The sequence below is a fragment of the Bos indicus x Bos taurus genome, chromosome 2, assembly GCF_003369695.1.
Source record: "Bos indicus x Bos taurus breed Angus x Brahman F1 hybrid chromosome 2, Bos_hybrid_MaternalHap_v2.0, whole genome shotgun sequence".
Lineage (NCBI taxonomy): Eukaryota > Metazoa > Chordata > Mammalia > Artiodactyla > Bovidae > Bos > Bos indicus x Bos taurus.
The window spans coordinates 85362171-85377191 of NC_040077.1; the positions used below are offsets into that span (position 1 = coordinate 85362171).

The 15021-nt window shown below is 35.9% G+C and overlaps 1 protein-coding gene across 2 annotated transcripts in view; it reads right to left on the bottom strand.

Moving 5' to 3' along the window:
- PGAP1 (post-GPI attachment to proteins 1) overlaps positions 1-15021 on the bottom strand; it is an 81119-nt gene that overhangs the window by 26922 nt on the left and 39176 nt on the right. For both annotated transcript variants that reach the window (XM_027563468.1, XM_027563476.1), the window contains 4 exons: positions 14319-14365; positions 13881-13932; positions 7895-7972; positions 4084-4159 (listed from right to left, as the gene is read on the bottom strand). In XM_027563468.1, the coding sequence (XP_027419269.1) occupies positions 4084-4159; positions 7895-7972; positions 13881-13932; positions 14319-14365 (253 nt within the window). The remainder of the gene's footprint in view (positions 1-4083; positions 4160-7894; positions 7973-13880; positions 13933-14318; positions 14366-15021) is intronic.

Genomic DNA, 15021 nt, shown 5'->3' on the forward strand with positions numbered 1-15021 from the left:
TCAGAAGATGATTGCTTCTTGACAGGAAAGCTATTACAAACCTAGACAGTTGTGTTGAAAAGCAGAGACATCACTCTGCCGATAAAGGTCCATATAGTCAAGGTCCATATAGTCTTCCCAGTGGTTACATACAGTTATAAGAGCTGGACCATGAAGAAGGCAGTGTGACAAAGAATTGATGCCTTCAAACTGTGGTGCTGGAGAAGACTCCTGAGAAATCCCTGGACAGCAAGGAGATCAAACCAGTCAATCTTAAAGGAAATAAACCCTGAATACTCACTGGAAGGACTGATGCTGAAGCTGATGCTGAAGCTCCAGTATTTTGGTCACCTGATATGAACAGCCAACTCACTGGCAAAGTCCCTGATGCTGGGAAAGATTGAGGATAGAAGAAGAGGGTGTCAGAAGATGAGCTGTCTGGGTGTTATCACCAACGCAATGGACATGAACTTGGGCAAACTCCGGGGGATGGTGAGGGACAGCAAGGCCTGGCATGCTGCAGTCCCTGGGGTTGCAGAGTCAGGCACGACTGTGTGACTGCACAACAGGGTGTGTGCTCAGGAGTGAGATTGCTGGGTCATACGGTAGCTCTATTTTTAGTTTTTTTAAAGACTTTCAATAACATTTATGTGTTTTAAAAAAATCACTACATATTTCCAATTTCAAAAAGGTATGCTTTCTTGGTAGCTATTTTCTCTTTTTTTGAAAAACATCTTAATCAATTTAAAAAATTACACCCACTTAGATGTGAATGCCTTTGGATAAGAATATGCAAATACAAGTGTTCAGATGCTTCTCTGAAAAGAGAAAATAGGACAAACCACCATTGTGCAATAGACAGAAAAGGCTTGAAATAATTACCAAGTATATCACTAAAATGCTAATAATTAAAAAATAAATACTATATGATGTTAAGATTCTGTCAGGCACATTTAGCACCAGCTAAAACACATAACCAGTTTTTTCATAATGTTGCATCCTCATAACTATTTTACAGGATCAATAATTGAATTTAAGAAAACAGATGTAAGAAATTTGATCAACATGTAAACAAATTTCTTAAATAGAAGGTGTACCATCAATTTGTGATTAATAAATCACTTTTAAGACACACTGCTTAGACATTCAACTACAAACCATTTTAATGAGTACCTGTTGTAATCAGTATTTTAAAATACAGCACTGAATTTAAGGCAACTGAAAATGAACAATGGGAGAAAAACTATTGATATGAAGTGTCCTTCACACTTTACTTACTCTAATTTGAAATACCATTCATTGTACTAACCTTCTTCACAAGAAAGATGGACTATCTTTTGCATGTTTTACAAATTCTAACAAGAGGTAAGAAATAATTTAAAAGTTTGCTTTTCAAAAAAGGAAATCAGAAGCTAAATATTGTACTTAAAAACTTTTTTAGTCTGACTCACACCCTAAAGATTTTAGAAAGAACATCTTTATTATTAAAATGTTGATAGGCCCAACACAAAGACTGTTACAAAAGATAAAGAAGGATACTACATAATGATCAAGGGATCAATCCAGGAAGAAGATATAACAATTGTAAATATTTATCCACTCAACATAGGAGCATCTTACTACATAAGGCAAATGCTAACAGCCGTAAAAGAGGAAATCGACAGTAACACAATAATAGTGGGGGGTCTTTAACAGCCACTTACACCAATGGACTTCTGAACTGTGGTGTTGAAGACTCTTGAGAGTCCCTTGGACTGCAAGGTGATCCAACCAGTCCATTCTAAAGGAACTCAATCCTGAATATTCACTGGAAGGACTGATGCTGAAGCTGAAACTCTAACACTTTGGCCACCTGATGCGAAGAACTGACTCCTTAAAAAAGACCCTGATGCTGGGGAAGATTGCAGGCAGGAGAAGGGGACGACAGAGAATGAGATGGTTGGATAGCATCGCCAACTCAATAGACATGAGTTTGAACAAGCTCCGGGAGATGGTGAAGGACAAGGGAAGCCTGGCGTGCTGCAGTCCCTGGGACTGCAAAGAGTTGGACACAAATGAGCAACTGATGAACAACACCACCAATGGACAGACAGGGAATTACAAGGAAACACAAGCATTTAATGACACATTAGACCAGATAGATTTAGTTGATGTGTAAAAACGTTTCATTCAAAAGTAACAGAATATCCTTTCTTCTCAAGTGCACATGGGACATTCTCTAGGATGGATCATGTCTTGGTCACAAATCAAGCCTCAGTAAATTTAAGAAAACTGAAATCATATCAAGTATCTTTTCTGACCACAATGCTATGAGATTATAATACAGGAAAAAAACAACTATAAAAAAGAAATACAAACACATGGAGGCTAAATAGTATGCTACTAAATAACAACCAATGGATCATTTCAACAACCAATGGATCATTTCAATACATACTAATTAATCAATGTGGTACACCATACTAACAAACTGAAGAATAAAAACCATATGATAATCTCAACAGATACAGAAAAAGCTTTTGACAAAATTAAAAATCCATTTATGGTAAAAACTCTCCAGAAAGTGGACATAGAGGGAACATACCTCAATATGTATGGTTGACAAACATATTGTATGTCAAACAACCCATGTATGACAAACACACAGCAAATACGAAGAACTGAAAGCATTTCCTCTAAGATCCCATTTATCATCACAACAAAAAGATTATAATACTTAAGAATAAACCTATCTACAGAACTTCAAGACCTGTACTCAGAAAACTATAAGATACCAGTGAAAGAAATCAAAGACAACACAGATGGAGAGATAACAACATGTTCTTGGATCGAAAGAATCAATACTATGAAAATGACTATACTACTCAAAGCAATCTACAGATTCAATGCAATTCCTATCAATTACAAATGATATTTTACTAAGAAATAGAACAAAAAATTTTACAATATGTGTAGAAACACAGACAACCACAAACAGCCAAAGCAATCTTGAGAAAGAAAAGGGGAGCTGGAGGAATCAGGATTCCTGACCTCAGACTATACTACACAGCTACAGTAATCAAAACAGTATGGTTCTGGCACAAAAACAGAAAAATAGATCAATGGAACATGACAGAAAGTCCAGAGATAAACTCACACACCGATAGTCACTTCATCTATGAAAAAGGAGGCAAGATTATTCAATGGAGAAAAGACAATCTCTTCATTAATTTTTTCTGGAAAAATTGGCCAGCTATCAATACATGTAAAAGAATGAAATCAGAACACTCCCTAACATCATATGCAAAAAAATCTCAAACTGGATTAAAGACCTAAAAGTAAGGCCGGACACTATAAAACCCATAGAGAAAACCATAGGCAGAACACTCTTTGACATAAACTGCAGCAAGATTTTTAATCTACCTCCTAGAGTAATGAAAATAAAAACAAAAATAAACAAATGGGACCTAATTAAACTTAAAAGCTTTTGCACAGCAAAGGAAGCCATAAACAAAATGAAAAGATAACATACAGAATGGGATAAAAATGTCTGCCAACAAAGCAACTAACAAAGGATTAATCTCCAAAATATACAAACAGCTCTGCAGCTTAATAAAAAAAAAAAAATCAAAAGATGGGTAGAAGATCTAAATAAGAATCAAACCACTGAGTCATATCACATGGTTATTCTAAGAACTATACTAGAAATACACACAAAAAATGTTACAAGGCTCTGCATTATTACAACTAACTGGCAAAACAAATCAACACTCTATCAAAAAGAAAAACAATTCTTAAGGTTTCCAAAATCCAGCTTCCCTGTTGGCTCAGTCGTAAAGAATCTCCCTGCCAATGCAGGAGACACAAGTTTGATCCTGATCCAGGAAGATCCTACGTGCTTCAGAGCAACTAAGCCCATGTACTACAACTGTTGGGTCTATGCTCTAGAGCCCATGAGCCACAACTACTGAAGACCGCAAACCTAGAGCACATACTCCGCAACAAAGAAGCCACCACAATGGGAAGCCCATGCACTGCAACTAGAGAAAATCCCACGCATCAATGAGGAGCCAGTGAAGCCAAAAACTGAAAAAAAAAAATTTTTTCCAAAATCAAAGTACTTACCAAAGGAAAAAAGATGAGTTACAGGAAGCTGTATGGATCTTGTCTCTTTTTTAAAGAATTCACAATCTACAACAAACTGGAATATAGAACATTGATTTATTAGGAAAAAACAGAATTAAATTTATAGTAAAATATCTTCACTTGATATTTGAGTAGAAAATAAAAATCTATAAATTTCATTTTTGAAGAAGGTATTCTATTGTCTATTACAGTCCAACTCTCAAGCTATATTTAGAGGGCCTAAATTCCTCAAGGAGAGATGCTAAGCTACAAAAATTTGGTGAAAAATCTTAATAAATTATTAGAGGGTCGTTATCTATAAGAGCAGATGTACAGCACAGTTTTCTTGTAGTTTGCTTTTGGTGTTTGTAGAAGAGAGGGACCATAAACGATGGATAAAAACATTAAGAGCAAAAGTTAATTCAAGATTAATTAGGAATTTAGATAATATATCCCCGAATACTTTCAGTCAAAATAAAATGTGATTTTGTTCTATCTTTTAAAAATTTCCATATTTATTATGTTTCTACAGTCTAATTAGACTACAAAAGGCTTTTGGAGACATACTGTCATTCATTTACAGATGCTTAATGCTATTCATGTAAGATTATGTCTAATCTTACATGAGGCTAAACAGTGATTATAGTAAATAGAAAACAGGTTCACTGTGTACAAAAAAAAGAAATGTTATCTCAAAAAAAAGTAAACCTAAAATGTGACATCTCCATCACTGCAATTTCCATAATGACATTTCTCATCTAATAACATGTCCACAGTGGTGTAAGGTTCTTCATTCTCAGCTGTCTATAATAGAAGAGTTTCATTAAAATTGTTTCCACAATCCAACTAAATGACTCTAACCTATACAAGCTGAGGAAGAAATTAATCTGATGCCTAACTGTAGCTAGCAAGTAGTTTGCAATGCACAGTAAAGTAAAAAGCCAGTGGGGTCCATCTCAGGCTTTTCCAGTACTACATCTTGGACTGTATTTTAAACTATGTTATTTTGTTTGAGTGGAATTTTGATTGTTTTTGAAAATGAAAAACAGATGAGGGAAGATGCTATCAGAATGCACACACATAGGGAAGCAAAAGAAAAAAAATTTACTAAGGAGCTCTGCTTTTATTTTTCCCTCTTTAATTAGAAGGCAAAGAATACTGTCAGATATTTCCATTATAGAAAACAGTCATTATAAGATTAGAGAAATCATTTATTGAGCACAATTATTCATTATATTTTTATAGGTGTCTTTAGCTGAGACACTGCCTGAGATAGGAAGAAATTTTTAATCACTTTAGCAGGTAATTAAAATAATACAAATTTTATTATTACTTTAAAAATTTGGCCATTTCTTTACGGAATAAACCTTTATCCAAGAAAGAATTCATGAGTCTGTCTCTGAAATATACAGATAAGTAAATTTCTAATGGACTTAATTTTGTTTTCTGTCATTAAAAAATGCAGGTAATTCCATATTTACATTTGGAAAACTATATTAAGACAATCAGTTGACTCAAAAAGCTTTCAAACTGCCTATTTAAATACATGTATCCTTCTGGTGATGGGTTGTAACAGACACACAGAAATCATGACAGACCTAAGTTACTGTCCTTGTGAGACTGGGTGTGCAACAACTAGGGTCAGCAGTGTTACTTTCCAAAGAGTGTCCACTAAGTATTTATTAGGCTGCTAAGACTGGCTATTTGAGAAAGGCTCATTAATTTCCTGGAATAACCAGAGAAGGCCTTGTTTGGGAAGATGTTAAATTCATTCAAAACCAACTTACCTGAAAAAAAAAAACCCTTAAAGAGAGCTTTTAGTACTGAAGATGTTGAATTACCTCTCACTTGAGCTAAGCAAAACAAAACAATGAATCCATTACAAGGTACTTGTGAAACTCAATCTTTGAGATGACTCCTAACTACATCCCCTTTTCTTTTTTCCTTTGAATATTTCTAGTGATTTTGGCCCCAAATCTCATTAACTTTTTTATTCAAGAAACATTTTGAATGTATATGTGGTGGTCTCTAAAGATTTCACTTCACTAAAGGTTTAGGATGCAGAGTAAAACCCATTTAGTCCTTACTCTCAATAAGTTCATACTATGGGATGGCAATAAAGACATAAATTATAATTCAGTGTAAAATATTCCTCAAAGAACTTATGAACAAAATATGGGACTCAGCAGTAGCAAGAGGTTATTGGAGTAGTCTAGAAAAGGAAAACAGGGCACACTTAGGTTAGATGTTGAAGTAAGTTTGTTGGGTAAAATGTGGCAAGGGTCTTTTACCTCCACCTTCTTTCCCTGCCTACTTCTCTCAAAAATTACCATCCTTTTATTTCTACTTCCACTGCATGACTACAAGCCTGCAAAACCCCTTGACAGGTGCCTGGTCTGTCTTGTTTCTAATCCATCCTATACCAAAAATAGATTCACTGTCCAAAACAAATAGCTCTGATCCCATTACTACCATGGTGAAAAATCTTTTGGTTCCCTTCTGGCTTCTGAATCTTCCAATGAAGACTTCCACAACATGGCCATGAACTAGTTTTCCAGACTTTTCTCCCATTACTTTTTTTTTTTTTAATTTTATTTTTAAACTTTACATAATTGTATTAGTTTTGCCAAATATCAAAATGAATCCGCCACAGGTATACATGTGCTCCCCATCCTGAACCCTCCTCCCTCCTCCCTCCCCATACCATCCCTCTGGGTCATCCCAGTGCACTAGCCCCAAGCATCCAGTATCGTGCATTGAACCTGGACTGGCATCTCGTTTCATACATGATATTTTACATGTTTCAATGCCATTCTCCCAAATCCTCCCACCCTCTCCCTCTCCCAGAGAGTCCAAAAGACTGTTCGATACATCAGTGTCTCTTTTGCTGTCTCGTACACAGGGTTATTGTTACCATCTTTCTAAATTCCATATATATGCGTTAGTATACTGTATTGGTGTTTTTCCTTCTGGCTTACTTCACTCCATGGTAGCTATCCTTTTAAAACTATTTACTTATTCACTATTTTCCAAACATACCCTACACCTTCCATGTTCTGGTTTTACTATTTATGTCTCAAAGGTGTTGTTCATTATAACTTTCTGCAATAATGTTACTATTGAGCATCTGGAATATGGCTAATACAACTAAGGATCTGATTTTTTACTTTTATTTAAGTTTTATTAATTTAAATAGTCACATGTGCTAATGGCTCCCAAAGTAGAGAGCCCAGGTCTTGAATACTCAATCTATCTATAAAAACACTAACTATCCTTTAAGGTAGTTTTAAATATCACCTGAAACTAATGTCTTTTCTGATTTTATCAGTCAGCGATACTCCCCTTTTAACGCTTTTCAAGGATTTGCAATATTCTGATTTGTATTATACATTTTTGGGTACCTCTTTCATTTTCACCCTTCCCCTGGCTATGAAATATATTTCTATCCCTCTACCAACAGTATATAAGCTTTCTGAGAACATGGTTCATGTCCTCCTCTTTTGTGTGCCTCCTATGATTCCTGGCACAGAGTTTTTGCACATAAAAGGGTACTCAATATTTAACATATTTTGAAAGACTGATAAAGTGGAAATAATTCCTACTTGAAACAAAGAGACTTGGATTTATTCTGCTTAGTTCAAGTCAGAGTAGATGATCTCAATGATTTAAATAGTCTTAGGTGGATCACCAACCCAGCCACTATTTTAGATGTTTTAGATAAGTGCTATGCTGAAGAATGTATCAAAAAATGACTTAAATATTTAGCATAAGTATCCCAGAAACATTCTGATAACAGACTCTTGGTTGTTACCTTACTTCCATGAATAGATGGTACATAAACAACAAGATGAGACAAAGATGGATAGTCTTGAAGTCTTAACGTCAGAGACTAAAAAAAGATGAAAAAAAAAAAAGCTGATTTTATTTAGGATATACGGAACTTAAAGCATGTTAAAAGATAAATTACAAACCCATTTCTTACTTAGTATGTTACAAAAAAACTGACTTCAAACTTTATGTTCAGTACTTCATAAAATGCCCATGTTTACATTTTCAGGTCAATGAACCTGCTGAATGTCAAATTTATAATAATTATGTTAATGCTGCTACTGCTGCTAAGTCGCTTCAGTCATGTCCGACTCTGTGCGACCCCATAGACAGCAGCCCACCAGGCTCCCCCGTCCCTGGGATTCTCCAGGCAAGAACACTGGAGTGGGTTGCCTTAATATGGACTGCCAAAAATACTCCCTTGAACTATATCGCTTCAAGTAAAACAAATGAAATGTAACACTAAATTTAATTATTTTACAAAATTATTTCCAGATATGGTTTCTTATAATTTGTCTACTTGTTTTGTATAATATTACAGTATGGTTTCTACATTGATTTTGGTGGTATATGACAAAGAGCACTCAATAGTTGAATGGATGCTCAATATGACAGAACAACTGCAACTTAATCTGAAATGATTCTGATCTAGGCCACATAATAAACAGTTGCTGGCTAATGATGTATGAACATCATCCCTTGGAACTTATTCAGTAAGTGACAAGAATGAACTATGCAAGTCCAACAACACACCTCACCAAATGAGCATCTCTTCTGTTCTCAAAGCTAAGCCCATATCTTACAGTCTGTATTCTGAGGAATGACTAGATAGGAGACGGTCTATTTAATGAAAAGCTAGGCCACCAAATGTAGTTTTCAAGTTTTTTTTTTTCCTGACAATAGATGTGGGAAATGGGAGTAAGTTATATGTTGCAACAATCTTATGCATTAAGAAAATTCTGCACTTAACATTCTCCACTGTTCTTCAGAAGCACCCTTGTGGGCAATCTGGACTGAGAACCTGAAGCACGCTATCACGAGTGGTCCTCAAACAACCTGACCAGATTCACCTGGGAGTGCTTATTAATCTCCTGGGCTGCATCTCAACTTACTAAGGAAAGTCTCTATAGCCAACTTACATATTCTAATGCACATTAAAAGGTGACAGGGGCTTCCCAGGTGGCACAGTTGTAAAGAATTTGTCTGTCAGATGCAGGAGATGCAGATAAATCCCTGGGTCAGGAAGATTCTTGGGAGTAGGAAGTGGCAACCCACTATAGTATTCTTGCCTGGAAAACTCCATGGACAGAGGAGCCAGGCAAGCTATGATCGCAAGAGTCAGACATGACTGAGCAACTGAACACACACATGCATGCTTGTGTGCTCAGTCATGTCCGACTCTTTGCAACCCCATGGACTATAGCCCGCCAGACTCCTCTGTGCATGGAATTTTCCAGTCAAGAATACTAGAGTGGGTTGCCATTTCCTACTCCAGCGGATCTTCCGACCCAGGGATCAAACCCAGTCTCTTGCATTGGCAGGCAGATTCTTTACCACTGTGCCACCTCAGAAACCAGAGCATGTGCACACACACAGACACACACACAAAAGGACCACACAAGCCAAAGTTCCAAGCAACTGAAACCAACCAGATAAATGGTAGACAATATGAAAGATAATTACAAAGAACCATGGTTATCTGTGTAGCTATCCATTCTGAGAGCTTTTGTTACTTTCAAGAAAAATTTTTTTTCTCAAGAATTTTTTTTTCAGGTCAGTCAGTCAGTTCAGTCGCTCAGTCATGTCTGACTTTTTGTGACCCCATGGACTGCAGCACGCTAGGCCTCCCTGTCCATCACCAACTCCCGGAGTTTACTCAAACTCATGTCCACTGAGTCCGTGATGCCATCCAACCATCTCATCCTGTCGTCACCTTCTCCTTCTGCCTTCAGTCTTTCAATTTTTCAGATCAGAATACGTTAAAAAGATACCAGAGTGTCAAAGTACATTTACTTATAAACTTAAGCTCCATATAGTTATAAAATCAGTAGGAATTTGGCAAGATACTATTTATGAAATTGCTACATTAACAGATAAGGGTAATACAAAGTTTGAAAATTTTTCAGTGTTTTAAAAATAAAAATTACCTTAATGCTAAGGTAACACACATAAAAAATCAAATACCAGTATTTGGATGTCAGAAACCCTTCAAGTTCTGCTGCTGTGTGTCAGGCAAAGCCGTGGTGCTACATTTAATTTAGGCAAAAGAGTGACAAGGTAACTTTTCTCATATAACTTAGATTTCTTTCCAAAGGTAATTGTTCTGTTTTTAGCAGTAAGTCCATTTGGGCTTGTGAAATTGTTGGCATGCAGTGGTTTGTGTGTTTTTAGAAACAACTTCACTGTACTATGACAGAAAAGCTCCATATGATTGGTGCTCTGAAGGCCCTAAACTGCTTTGCTATAGGATTCCATCTATTTATTAACAATTCAGTCAGCAGAGGTGCTCAAAATGATATGTTCTCATGTGACATTGACTTCCCTGGTGGCTCAGACGGTAAAGCATCTGTCTACAATGCAGGAGACCTGGGTTCAATCCCTGGGTCGGGAAGTTCCCTGGAGAAGGAAAAGGCAACCCACTCCAGTACTCTTGCCTAGAAAATCCCATGGATGGAGGAGCCTGGTGTCCATGGGGTTGCAAAGAGTCAGACACGACTGAGCGACTTCACTCACTTCACATGTGACATTACCCTTATTGAGAAGATATAAATAAGAATAGAACTCACAAATTTTACTTCAATTTTTCAACTTCATGTCAAAGTAACTTTGTGTGCTTTTTATAATTGACTAACCAGAGATCAAACTGCTAACATCTGCTGGATCATCGAAAAAGCAAGAGTTACAGAAAAACATCTATTTCTGCTTTATTGACTATGCCAAAGCCTTTGACTGTGTGGATCACAATAAACTGTGGAAAATTCTGAAAGGGATGGGAATGCCAGACCACCTGACCTGCCTCTTGAGAAACCTATATGCAGGTCAGGAAGCAACAGTTAGAACTGGACATGGAACAACAGACTGGTTCCAAATAGGAAAAGGAGTAGGTCAAGGCTGTATATTGTCACCCTGCTTATTTAACTTCTATGCAGAGTACATCATGAGAAACGCTGGGCTGGAAGAAGTACAAGCTGGAATCAAGATTGCCGGGAGAAATATCAATAACCTCAGATATGCAGATGACACCGCCCTTATGGCAGAAAGTGAAAAGGAACTAAAAAGCTTCTTGATGAAAGTGAAAGAGGAGAGTGAAAAAGTTGGCTTACAGCTCAACATTCAGAAAACGAAGATCATAGCATCTGGTTCCATCACTTCATGGGAAATAGATGGGGAAACAGTGGAAACAGTGTCAGACTTTATTTTGGGGGGCTCCAAGATCACTGCAGATGGTGGTTGCAGCCATGAAATTAAAAGACGCTTACTCCTTGGAAGAAAAGTTATGACCAACCTAGATAGCATATTGAAAAGCAGAGACATTACTTTGCCAACAAAGGTCTGTCTAGTCAAGGCTATGGTTTTTCCAGTGGTCATGTATGGATGTGAGAGTTGGACTGTGAAGAAGGCTGAGTGCCGAAGAATTGATGCTTTTGAACTGTGGTGTTTGAGAAGACTCTTGAGAGTCCCTTGGACTGCAAGGAGATCCAACCAGTCCATTCTAAAGGAGATCAGCCCTGGGTGTTCTTTGGAAGGAATGATGCTAAAGCTGAAACTCCAGTACTTTGGCCACCTCATGCGAAGAGTTGACTCATTGGAAAAGACTCTGATGCTGGGACAGATTAGGGACAGAAGGAGAAGGGGACCGCAGAGGATGAGATGGCTGGATGGCATCACCGACTCAATGGACATGAGTTTGAGTGAACTCCGGGAGTTGGTGATGGACAGGGAGGCCTGGCGTGCTACAATTCATGGGGTCGCAAAGAGTCGGACATGACTGAGCGACTGAACATAACTGAACACATACAAATGAATATACGTGATTTTGACTTTCATTTTAATGGAAAAGTTTACTTGCATTTAATAATTACAATCATCTTCAACTGAGAATAACTAAGATAGCAGAAGATTATAATCCTTCCTTTCTAACTTCTCTCTTCCACTTTTCTCCTCAAATCCAGCAGGCTTTTAATGCCACCCAGCACTTTCTTATAGCATCCGCTATAAAAAGTAAGCAGCGGGAAGAACTTGTTCTCCTACTGCTCAGCCAGCTGTTTCTTACATTTAGAAAAAAATAACACAGGGGACTAAAACTATATAAATACATTGTTTAATCTTTGAGACTAAAAAATAATATAAAAATATTATTATTTAAGAGTTAATAAAATAACATTTTACCAGGTTTTTAATCATTTATTTCCTTTTTTAATATAAATTTATTTTAATTGGAGGCTAATTACTTTACAATACTGTATTGGTTTTGCCATACATCAACATGAATCCACCACAGGTGTACACGTGTTCCCCATCCTGAACCCCCCTCCTACCTCCTTCCCCATCCCTCTGGGTCATCATTTCTTTCTTTCTAACTCTTAAATTGGGCTTCCACAGTAGCTCAGTAGTAAAGAATCCGTCTGTTTTGCAGGAGCCAGAGGAGATGTGGGTTCAATCCCTGAGTCTGGAAGATCCCTCAAGGGAATGGCAACCCACTCCAGTATCCTTGCCTGGAAAATCCCATGGACAGAGGAGCCTGGTGGGCTACAGTCCATAGGGTTGCGAGGAGTTGGACAGGACTAAAGTGACTTAGCATGCACAACTCTTAAATTACAGACTGAAGAGGATATCCAAACTGAAAATTGAAGGAAATATTTAACATATCTTATGAATGACTTGTTAGTAAGTACATCCTATTACTTTTGTTTTTGTTTTGCTCCTGTGTAGACAGTTACGAAAGAACTAGTGAGAGACCTTAAAAATGTTCTTGTGAGTGAAATCAGTTATTTGTCAAATGAAAACAAAGCTACATGAATAAATATGCACAAAGTAAGATTGACCAACGCGACAGAAAATACATCACTGCAATCATTCCAAAGTCAAGTGTAAGTGACTTGCTTTATTCATTCTGTCATCATTCCTCTCCTTGGTATAGTACAGACTTGACTATACATACAGATAAACAAACATTCATGAGGACAAATAACGAGTTGGGAGATGACCAGGACCAACCAGAGGACTTCACATTCAACTGTATGAATATAGTATTCATTATGACAATATTTTTTTGACAATATATTTTAAAGTATAGATTTATTTGAAGATTAAAACTACCAATTCTGGCACATGATTATCAGTGTAATAAATACAATGTGGAAATTAGAACAGACATTTTCTAATATCAAATTTTAGGATTGTTCTATTTTTCAACAACAGATTTTGTTGAGTATGCAAATTAACCTTTTGTAAAGACTGCTGACCTGCCACAACTGCTTAAGGAAATCACTAGCAATTATTAAATAAATTCTATGGAACCTCAGATAAAAGTAGATAGTTACTGAAGGGCTTAGCCACAGATAATATTGAAATTGAAATCTGTTTTATGTCTTTTTGTGATGCTTACTTCCCAAAACAAATTCTGAGTATACTCAACTTAGTATTTTAAGACAGACCATTCTAAACAAACTCTCAAATTAAATCTTAAAATTTATCTATCTCTTGTTATGATGCTATAACATATAGATTTAATTTTATTTAGGAATGATGACCTGTTTTCATCTATGAAAGCTAAAAAAAACAAAAATAAAACACAAGCTATTCTTCATTAAGTGTATTTCTAGAGAAAATATTTCTAAAATGTACATTAGCAAATCTCAAAATTTATTTATTACCTAGATGAATTTAATCAAATAACATACTGTATATGCCTATATGTTCAAATATTTTTTTCATCTGGATATTAACATTCTAAAGCCATAATTTACCTTAATTGTTGGCAGCAGTTCAGCTTTCCATGATAAATCAACCCCTTGCCGGCTTGGAAATACATACAAAAATATAATTAAAGGACAAATATATTAAAGTATTATAAATTATAAATAAGCATCAGAACAAGAAAACATCTATGGACCTATCAGAGACACTTCTAATGAAGTCAAGTCTGATAAGTTTAACACGATACGCTTTATCCACATAGTCCTTTTGGGCACAGAAAGTAGTTTTTCCTAGCAACCAACTACCAATGTTTACAAAAATTACTAGTATGTTAATTTTATTTATTTTTAATTTTAAAATCAATATTATAATTTAGTATGGTAGCAAAATGACAATAAGTATACTTGAAGCAATTCTGAAAGTGTAATTTGAGTATATCTTATGTTAAGAAAATGAACAACAAAAGGCCTTTTGTTTAAAACACTTACCACATAGAAGTGCTGTTTATGCAGCCAAAAATCCAACTATTTGTATCCTATTGATTGATAACACAAACAAAACATAATATTATAGAAAATAATTATATAAAATAAGCATTTCACTGTTTATGATATAGGGTCAGTAGGCATAAGAAACATAAAATAATAACTTGCTATTCAGAAATGTATTCAAAATGGTCTCAAAAGTCAAACAGGTCAATGGTAGGCAAAGAAGTTTAAAGTTAACACAGACAGGTAAGCAAGTAACCTGGAGCAGCAGTATGAGAGATGAGATGATGGGTAATCTTTCCATAGCATACTGCTAAGCAAGTCAAATATCTGAACAAACATTTAGAGTTCAGCAATGTCCACATTTTAATTAGATAGAAATTACAAAAAAAGTAACCTACATTTTAACAAAAAACAAGAATGAACTACAAGTGGACTTTCATACAAAGAGGGGGAAAAAAGCCAGAGTCAAGTCAAGTAATTAAAAATAATCTAATAGAGCTTTTTAGTTTATCATTTGAGTTCTCATTTGATTATGAGACAAATTACTTTTATGCAACTGAGACTGTGCTTGGATTGAAACACAATTCCAAGGGTTTAAGACTAAAGCTTAGTTGCTACTTTATTAGTGCAGATTGGGAATACTGCAGAGATGGTTGTGGTATTTTAACAATATTACATATTCAGCTTCAGTTATTTAAAA